The 10,278-nt window shown below is 39.6% G+C and overlaps 1 protein-coding gene across 1 annotated transcript; it reads left to right on the top strand.

Annotated features, from left to right (window-relative positions):
• The first annotated feature begins 678 nt into the window (after positions 1–678).
• LOC124870683 (nucleolar protein 9) lies at positions 679–9,281 on the top strand. Its single transcript, XM_047369506.1, has 12 exons — positions 679–777; positions 1,206–1,492; positions 2,404–2,640; positions 2,888–3,094; positions 5,181–5,288; positions 6,894–7,035; positions 7,127–7,319; positions 7,391–7,531; positions 7,638–7,757; positions 8,562–8,774; positions 8,857–8,962; positions 9,051–9,281. The coding sequence occupies exons 2-12, from the start codon at positions 1,258–1,260 to the stop codon at positions 9,203–9,205; spliced, it is 1,857 nt and encodes a 618-aa protein (XP_047225462.1). The 5' UTR covers positions 679–777; positions 1,206–1,257; the 3' UTR covers positions 9,206–9,281.
• The last annotated feature ends 997 nt before the right edge of the window (positions 9,282–10,278 follow it).

Here is a 10,278-nt window from a genome sequence, read left to right as displayed (position 1 = left end):
CAACACTGGAGCAGCTTTCTTAGTTACTCAGTTGAATATAGCATATAAGAACAAAACATAGGAACTGATAATTAGATCTAAACAGCAGTGCTTGTAGCAATATTGTCAGCACTACAGTAACATAATGCTAACAATAGAACAATGTAACACTAGCTTCTGACAGCTTTTCAGCTTTCCGAAGACTAGGATTGCAAAAATCCTTATGCATACAGGATACTTTATGGAACATATTTTAAATACTCTTGTAACTACACAATAATTGTTTGAGAGAGAACATAGAAGATAAATACTGAAGCAGAAGTCAAGACCCATATCAATGACGTTCACAAGAAGTGGCAGAAAAACCGGAATGAAAATGGGTTGCAACTTTATACAATTCTAAATGTAAATAAAAGTCAAGTTTGGTAATCAGAAATAGGAAAATTTTCTTTTTTGACATAATCAGAAAATGCAGGAACAAACAACAAACTTTTGTAAAGTAAACAAACGTCAAATGGAAATCTTCTGATACTACAGTTACAGCTGAAGCAGTAATATGTCATGTGAATGTAGCAGCTAAAGCATATAAAGAGTTGACACAGAACAGATGACGAAACAAAAGCTTTGAATTGTTGGGGGTAATTTTATTCAATTTATTTTTCACCTGTTTATTTACGATTCATCACTCCAGTCCTGTAGGTGGCAGTAATGGACCTATGTGCTGCTTTCCAACCGGACAAAAATAAATTCTATAGTAGAAGAAGAAAGGGAAGGAAGAGTCGCTCACAGGTCTCACACGTGAGTTACTATTTTGTAGTTTTCCCGTAAATTTAACGTTTAGTTTGCAGAAATAAATATGCTTTTCGTCGGACACGAATCTCGTGTTCGTTCTGGTTCTCTTGTTCGGTTTTGTTGGAGCGGGCTAGCAAGAACTGCTCAAAGTGCTGTTTGTTTTTTAGCTGAACTCTCATGTTCTGTAAGGGAATTTAATTTGTTTTAGACTTATTAAACATGTAAAGAATTGCAAATTCAGATAAAACCTATAGTATTCTGTAGAGGATAAATTCGGCATGCAGACTATAAAACCAGAAAATAAACAAAATGTTTTTCTAGAACCTAAAAACACTTTCACAACTAAAGTCACTGGGCTTCCCCTAGTTAGAACAGCGCGCCTGATAGGTTTTTCCCCCCTAATTTTGATGAGAACTTATCTCCATTTCAAACAGAGATTCAGACTGAACATCTGATCCATTATCTGCGGGTATTGAGATCCTTGCCATGGTGGCTAAAGTTGGAGGAGATGAGCTACAGAAAGAAGGAGCAAGGAAGAGAAGGCACCCCGCTGAAGATGGAGGAAAAGAAGACTGGAAGAAGAAGAGAGGTGAACAAGAAAAAGGACGAGCAATGGCTCAGGGAGATGGTGGCAGAAAGCGACTGGATGCTCTGAGTGTTGGCTACTTCCGCCGCGTCGGGGAAAGACTGAGTGAAGGCTTTGAAGAAGATGAGGAGAGAGGTGAGGTGGATTGATTCTCTGGGGCGGCAAGTGGTTAGAAGTGCAACAAAAGGTCACTTCCCTCTGTAACTGAACATCAACAGTGCATATGGAGAAAATATTCACACAGCTGCTACACTTCCTTTTCCTCATTAAAGCTTATAATCATGGGCTCGAGAGCTTAAGATTTAGATGTTATTAGTTACCGTAGAAATATTGAAAATATATCTAAGATAAGCCCCTGATGGTCTAACATGTTGGTGTTTTCTAACCTCTTTTTAAGAAACCAAATTCAGGAAGAGATTAGGTGAATGTAAATAAAGCTGAGATCATGCTGAAACACGATTGGCTCAGAATGCAAGGCGCTGAGCATCTGGATCAAATGAGGGACTTTAGGAATGGAATCTGCAGCTGGACTCTTAGTGGAGAAAAACATCTGCTCCCTGATTGTTTTTTTTGTTTTTTTAATTTAGTGATAGTGAATCATTTGTCACAGGGTAGGTCATTTCAAACTGCTGTCTAATTAGTTTGTGTTGCGATTTAATTGTACAGAACATGTCAGATTAAAGGTGAGAAAAGTTCTAAAATGATTCTTCATAGCCTCCATTTTTTCAGTCCCATAAACATGGGATTTTAAATGGGATGTGCACAAGTTTTAGAGCCAGTGTAACTATCAAGTGTATTTAGCTTGGATAAAATAAGCTAACCTAACTTTAACTTTAGAGTCACAGTGGGAGGATTTTAAGCTCTTACTTCTGTGAAGCTTTTGTTTTTAACATTTTGAATTTGCATATCTAGGCAGATTTTTGCCCGAAAACCAAAACCTTCTCAACACTGAATGTTTTTCTTGTGCAGATTTCTCAGTGCCATTGCTGTGTGCTTTTACAAATGTCTCAGAATAAACAGCATGTTTATATAAATATATCTTCCAGAGATGTTTGTGGAGAACGTCCTCGCTGAGGTGAAAGATAAAGCCAGCCTGGTAGCGACAGACCGGACAGGGAGCATCACTCTGCAGCGGCTGCTTCCTCTGGCGAGCCCAGAGCAAGTTGGGGAGGTGCTGGCTGAACTGGGTGGAGAACAGGGGGCAAGATTTAAAGAGGTTTCTTGCGACCGGTGTGGAGGTCATGTTGTGGAGAGCGTGCTCAGACAAATGTCCAGGTGGGAGGGTGAGTGTGAATGAAATGTGTTAATTTGCTTAGTTTTTAAACATTTCTTCTTCATTTAGTTTTCATAACCAAAGTAACAGCATACAACCGAATGGGAGAGCGTTTTTCCTTGGATCTACTACACATAAGTGTGAAATATGGGAAAAGCCGAAGATAGTTTTACTACTAATATTTTCTTATTTCGTCTGTTTTTACATGAATAAGGACAAGTATGTCTATGTTTACATGTTCTGAATGTTTGTTTTAGAGTTCTCACCGAAGGATCCATCCTCTGAAGAAGATGATGAGGTGGAAAGCACTGGGACGTTGGAGACCCAGCTGTTGTCCTTAAGTCAGGTGGTGAGAAACAACAGCGCAGAGTTCATCAGACACGTTCACGGCTCGCATGTGGTCCGCACACTTTTACATGTGCTGGGGGGCTGCCTTGGACCTCCCCGCACAGAGGCCCGTCCAGGTAAACACACAGACACACCCAGAGGCACTCGATGAGAGATGATTAGAATTCAGAAATGAAGATAAGAATTCTGTGGCCAATTCCAAATGTCCGATTTTCTTGCATCTTTGTCCTGCTAAAAACTGATTCCAGATTTAAAAGCTATAGTATAAATAGATATAATTATGTTTTTTTAGCCTTCAGGCCATGAGCAGGCTTTTTTTAATATCAGATCAGGGCCATAAGTAATGTAGTGTCACTGTGTGAAAAAACGGTTGCTTTAAAACAGACAAAACAAATAGAGCATTATTATGAATTAGACATTTTCTGCTGACTTTAGCCTTCAGCTGCTTGCATCACTAAAACAGCATTCTGTGTGTGTAATCCTTACCTTATAGCTCTGTGCTTCCTATGACTTTATGTTGAACACCTCACTGATACTAATAATAGTTAACTTTGAAATTTTTTTGCTTAGTAACTGCGTCCACTGATTGTTTCGAAGAAGGTCGGCCACCGTTCTGTTGTAAAATGGTAGTTTTTACTCTCTTTCCTCCCTGTGCACCCCTGGGTCCGTTGCTCTCCAGTTCTGAGACCCAACCAGTAAAACCAGCAAAGTATTTACCTTGTGAAATAATTATAAATGGTTAAGTATAAAATCAAGATTTAATGCCAAAATGATTAGTGTACAGAGTAAACAATTGAACAGATACAGAGTGACGTTCACCTTCGGTACCGGGCCCCCCTCAGCCCCTCTTAGGGATGAACTGAGAGGAGCAAAGAATGAAGCGTGATTCCTGCTTTTATCTACGCCTGTTCTTAACCCTCCTAAAGGTTGTCATCCTCTTCTATCAGTTTATCTTTGACTACGTGTTGCGTCTTATGTGAAATCAACAGTTATGTTGTGTAAGCTGTAGCAGTGAGCGGTGCGGCAGATAAGCAACAAGGGCAGATATATTTAATTGGGGCAGCAAAGAGATGATTAAAAAAGTCCACAGAATCATACATCCATAACAGTTCATTGTTGAGGGGTAGACGACCTCTCATGGAATATGTGGACAGGTGATCAGGACTCCTTCATTCTGACATGTGGACTATAATGTGCTAAATGAATAAAAGTAAAGTGTACACACATCCAAATAATGTAATGTATTATGCTATTGACAATATTTGGTTAGTTTTTTGCCATTCTTTCATCCCAGTTCTACAAATCAAGCTGAAAATCCACACATTTTGCTCACCTGCTTATTTCTCAGTGCATCTCTAATTCTAATAATGGCTTTTTGTATCCTTGCTTATTGTGTTTCTAATTCGACAAGGACAAATAAAAAATAAAAAGATGTCCATGGTCGTTTAGTAAAGTGAAACAGACAGATTTAATAATTGGACGTCCAAATTAGGACATAAGACGGGTTTAAATCCAAAGTTGTGTTGACTGTGGAAGTAAAAAGCCAGCAGGATGAGTCGGCTTGCATGTGACCGGCAGCACAGTCATACGGCAGAAATACTAAAATGCCTCAGCAAGGAATCGTGTTTAAAAAAAATTAAAGACACTCACCCAAAATGGAGAACATTTTTCCTATTATCTCAGTCTTTGTGTGCTTGTTCTCCAGGTGCACTCTAGAAGTTCATGCATCCCTGCGTGGGTTAAACCCCGTCAATTACTCAACAAGACCTTGTTCTGTGCAGAGAACAAGCATCTTTATTTTCATGCTGATTCCTTTCCACTGGTTTGTTTCCTGCCAGGGATAACGACGTCTCTGGGATGTTGAAGTCATGCACAATAAATAAATCTGTCTGTAATGTATGTTTTTCAATTTAAATTGGAGGAGTTTTGATGCAAATTGCAGCAATTGCTTGATGGAGGGTTTAACCCACAAGCAAAATGAGGAAAAACTGATCGACTGACGAAGAGAAAACCAGTTTTCATCTCATCTTTAATGTAGTAACATTTTCCTTTTCTTCTACAGATTAGAGAAATGGAATTAAGCTTTTGATCATTTTTAATATATTTTGTAAGGCTGTCGGGGCCTCAGTACCCTGAGGTATGTTCGTTTTAACTTTTGTATTCACGTCTCCGTTTCTCTCTTGATGTTCTGGTTTGAACTAGGTTCAAAAGAGCACAGAGTGACCCCTGCGCTGACAGACTTTGAGATTCCCACCTCATTCTGGTACGAGCTGAAGAGCCTCACCGAGACCTTGATGGAAAATATTAATCGTAAGCTGCCTTTCATCAGACCATCAGAGTTCATCTCTGTCCTTGCCATTTTTTATTTTATTTTACTGGATTATGGATATGTCAATTCTTTCTTTGTACTCTATCACAAAAAGAAAATTCTAGGACGGAGGAATAGAAGATTTCATATCTATTGCCAAATATTGACTGAGCACATTTTTCTGTTGTACTGAAGCTGTTTTGGTGAAGATCAGATTCAAAGGAAGCGATGAAACCATTTGCTTTCTATTAGTTTTCTTCATGAATCCTTACACACATACAATCAATGCATTTTCATTAGTAAAACAAGTTCAAGTCATAACCCTCAGGGAAAAATGCACATGCAGGGGGTTTCATGCTGCCTTTAACTAAATCCTTACTGTCAGAAAGAACTATCGTATAAAGTACTGCTGGTGTTGAGTGTGGCGTTTTTACTGCAACTCTGTATTGCTTTTAAATGGCCAGCAGCACTTTTCATGCCTTCCAAATAGTCTGTAGTTGGTGGCAGTAATACATCTGCAAGTACTAATGGGTAATGTTAAGGTTACAATTGCAGAGGCTACCTACACAGCTGCTGTGTAGGTAGCCTCTGGTAGCCTTTGTGTGTTTTTTCTTTACTCAGTGTGCAGGTAAGTATTCAAACTTTTTGAACTTTTTCACATTGTGTCACAGTGCACACAAACTCTTATGTATTTAATGGAGATTTCATGTTATCGATCAACAAAAAGTATTGCATAATTGTGAAATGACAGGAAAAGGATGCAATGTTTTAAAAAATTTTTAGAAGTTAAAATCTACAAAGTGTGGCATGTTTTTTTTCAGGGCTCTGAATCAGTATTTTGGGTTATGTCTCCATCAGCTTTGCACATCTAGATTTCATTTTCAGTTTGCCTTTGAAAAAATAGCTCAGGCTCACTTGGATTGAGTCATAATGTCAGTGAACATCATTTTTCAATTCTTGCCACACATTCTCAATTGCATTTAAGTTTTGACTTTGACTAGACCATTCTAACACATCAATATGCTTTGATCTAAACCATTTCATGCTAATATGTATAGGGATTCTGTCTTGTTGGAAGGTGAACCTCCACCACAGTCTCAAGTCCCTTGTGGCCTCAAGTTTTGTCCAGGATCGGTTAGCCTTTATCTCCATCTATCTTCCCATCAAGTCTGACCAGTTTCTATGAACCTCCTTAAAAAAAAAAAAAGAATCCCCACAGCATGATGCTGCCACCACCGTTTCATAGTGGGATGGTGGGTTTAGGGCAACGTGCAGTGTTCTGATTTGCATGTAGGGCACAAAGTTCAATCATGTTCTCATCTAACCAGAGCAACGTCTTCCACGTGATTTATCAATGGGATGGCTTTCTTCTTGAAGCTAAATACAATTGTATTCCACGCTTCACGTCATTTTTCTTCCACTTTACAATTATGCACTTATTTTATGTTTTCTATTGCATAAAATCCTGATAATATGCATTGAGCTTTGTGGCTGTAATGTTGTAACGTGTAAAAAAGTCCTGGGGGTGTAGTGCTTTGGCACGGCCCTACACTGCAGAGGTTCTTTGATTTCTCTGTGTTTTTAAAGGCACCTTTGTTTTTCTTCAGTGAGTGTTACAGATGGTGCTGCCAGCGCAGTTTTTCAGACCATGCTGACTGTGTGTCACAGAAAACGGCCGAAACTCTGCAAGCAGCTCTTGAAACGCACCATGGAGTACCTGACCAGCCGCAGCTCTGCCCCTGGAATCAGGTTAAAGACGTTTTTCCCAAAGCTTCTTAGAGAAGCTTATTGTAGAAGTGCTATAATGATGGATACTATTGTATTTTCTTTTCTCCTATAGTCCACTGCTTGTCTTCCTGAAGGACCAGACCACCAGTCGCCTCATAGACACAATCATTCAGCTAGGCCATAAATCTCTTCTCCGTGACCTTTACAAGAACCACCTGAAGGGCAATTTGGTTGACCTTGCCCTCCACCCCATTGCCAACTTCCCCATCCAGAGGCTGACAGCAGCCTCGGCCAAGTACAAACTGGTAGGTGATGTGTTGTTAATGAGCACGGAGCACTACTTGGAATTATCTTGATTCTTTTCCAATTTCTGCAGTTCCTGAGGTTGTTTGACGAGCTGGTCGAGGGTGTGGAGTCTGTCTTGGCCGCTGGTCACATGGGTGTGATCGTCCAGTTAGCAGAAAGCTGCGCAGAAAGTGGAGAGAAGCAGGACAAGATGATGCGATGCCTTCTGAATGTAAGTCTCAAAAGGTTTATCCTGTTAAAAACACAACGGGGCTCCTTGTTTTCCACAGCAGCTGTGTTTTCATGACTTGATGTTAGTTCTTTGCTGTTCTTCTCAGTCTTTCCATTGCGCTGAGCCTGGCTCCCGACACGTCTGCTGCCTGCCGCTCTTCATGTCTTTGCTCACCTATGAGGTGTATTACCAGTCTGATGCAACAGAGGGCAGCACACAGAAAGAGGTCAACTGCAAACTCTTTAAATTACTTCTTTGTTTATTTCTTTAGCTTACAGTCTTTAATTCCTCCGAGAATTCTGTGTTCACTTTTTACATTTCAGCACCATTTCTTAAAAGTGAAGTTGTTGAATTAGTTAAAAACATTACCAATATATTTTGTTTCCCTTAGATTTATAATATAATTTTAAACAAACTAACTTGCTTAGCTCTTTTCCCATTAAATGCAGTTACATCATTTCCACAACAAAATGCAGTGGTGTTTTCTGCAAACAGCATAAATTAAAAAGTTTTCAAGTAGTGCTGATATACAAATGAAACAACACTGATGCTAGTAGTGAACCTTGAGGAACCCCATAGTATAAGGCTTTTACTAACTGAAGTCTGATTCCCCAGTTAATTTAACAAAGACGCTCTGAGACATTATTGTTGTAGTTTCTTGGTTTAATATGTTATAATCAGTTATTTAATGAACATATTCAATTGAAGACAACATATTTTTTCCAAGATTCTCTCACTGGTTTTACAGTGTGTTGTTACAGAGGCTTCCAGCCTCCTGCTTTATATATTTGTCGGACTTCACCAACCTTCATTTTATCAGGCAATATACCTATTTAAAGATAGCGATGATGTATTTTTCTATTGTGTCATCTACAGATTAGTGTTTTTTTTTTATTCTTGGATGAATGTACAACATTTAAGAGTTCCTCTTAAAACTTTGAACTTCAGGTGACACATTTTAGCTTGCGTGATTCTCCAGTTCTGTCTCAAATTGGATGAATTGGTTTTTCTCGACACTTGTTGTTTGTAGGTTCCGCTGACCTCCATCTGTTACCACGGTTCCCGACTGGTCCAAGCGCTGGCCAAGTTTAAGGAGCGCTCTCACCTCCTCAGCAGCCTGCGCACTCTGAGCCCCGCAGACCTCCTCACTATGGCCTCCGACCCCTCCGGCAGCCACGTCTTGCAGGCTCTCATCACCACATCCGGTGACAAAGGCAGGGGCAAGATCCTCAAGAGGCTGGAGGTACATGTTCATGGGCTTTACAAGTTTTAGTTATTCCTGGAGTTAAAAAATGTAACGCATGAAACACTGTTTGTCCTCCCAGGGCCAGTATGTGCAAATGGCTTGCTCCAAGTTGGGCAGTCGAGTACTTGAAGCCGTGTGGAACAGTGCTTCAGTCAGCCAGAGGCAAAGCATCGCACAGGAGCTCGGTAAAGCTGATTGTTATGCTCTCCGTTTTATTTTTCTTGCTCACTTCTTCACTTATGCTTCTCTTTCCTTTCTGCTGTTCCCTTCCAGTTTCCAGTGAAAGTAAGCTGAGGTCAGATCAGTTTGCTCGACACGTTTGGGCAAAGTTTGCCCTCTCCCACTTTGTACACAGGAGAGCCCACTGGCAGGAAATCCAGACAGGAGAGTGCAAGAAACGGAAGCTTTTCAGTGACCTTCTTGAATAAATAACTTTAGATTATTGAAATTGCTTTGTGGTTTGTTTTCTTTTTTTTGCTTGATTAATAAAAATGTGTTACTTTGGACTCGTTACTGATTTTAGATGTTAAATTCTTACAATTCAATGCAGGAAGAGATATGGCCTGTAAGGGGCACTAGAGGTGCATGAATTCTGAGGTTGTCCAGCTCAGAAATGTGGAACATAAGTTCCTGAAGTAGACCCAAGCACACACAGTATAAAGTTGTTTTTCACACTGGGTAAATGCCAGTGACACTTGATACCCATTGGTGCAAAAAATACATAAAAAAATTCTAACAAGGCATTTTAACAACCAATAGAAGCATAATTATGAATGAATATAAGTGAACACTTTGCAGGATTATTGTCTGATTCTAGTGGTAATTTGTGAAGCCCCATCTTATTGTCACTGTGTATTGTACAGTGCTTTGCAAAATGTTGATTATATTTTGTTGCATTTGTATCAGGATCTTATGTGATATCAACACAACATAGGAAAATCTGAGAAGTGTGATGTGTGTGATTTGTATTCATCCCCCTGAGTCAATGCTTTGTACACACCCTTCACTGCAGTTACAGCTAAGTCTGATGTGGTACCACTCTACCTGCATGCACATCTGACTGGAATTGTTGCAGATTCTTTTTGTCAAATAATTCAGGATCCATCCAGTTGGTTGTAAACATCAATTTTCAAGTCTTGCAACAGATTCCTATTTGGATTAAAGCCTGGCCTTTTACTGGACAATTTTAACAGTCTCAGTCTTTTTTACAGGTTTTCTTCAATGATTGTCCTGTAGTAAACATACCACTTTACATTTAAGTGAAATTGTTTGGTTTTGTATCGTTTAGAGCAATGAGAAAAATTTTTTTTGTCTCATTTAGAGCACTATTTTCCAATTGTTTGCTCCGACCCTCTACCCGACTTGTTGAAAACTGCAAACATGATTTCTTTCCACTCTGAAAAGCCACATTTGTTGAGTATATGACTGAAAGTCCTCTTTTTGACAGGTTCTCCAACCTGGGGATCTCTGCAGCTCCTCCAAAAGTTACCAACTCTTGGCT

The sequence above is a fragment of the Girardinichthys multiradiatus genome, chromosome 6, assembly GCF_021462225.1.
Source record: "Girardinichthys multiradiatus isolate DD_20200921_A chromosome 6, DD_fGirMul_XY1, whole genome shotgun sequence".
Lineage (NCBI taxonomy): Eukaryota > Metazoa > Chordata > Actinopteri > Cyprinodontiformes > Goodeidae > Girardinichthys > Girardinichthys multiradiatus.
The sequence above is the reverse complement of the archived record's forward strand: the minus strand, read 5'-3'. Positions and strand labels throughout refer to the sequence as shown.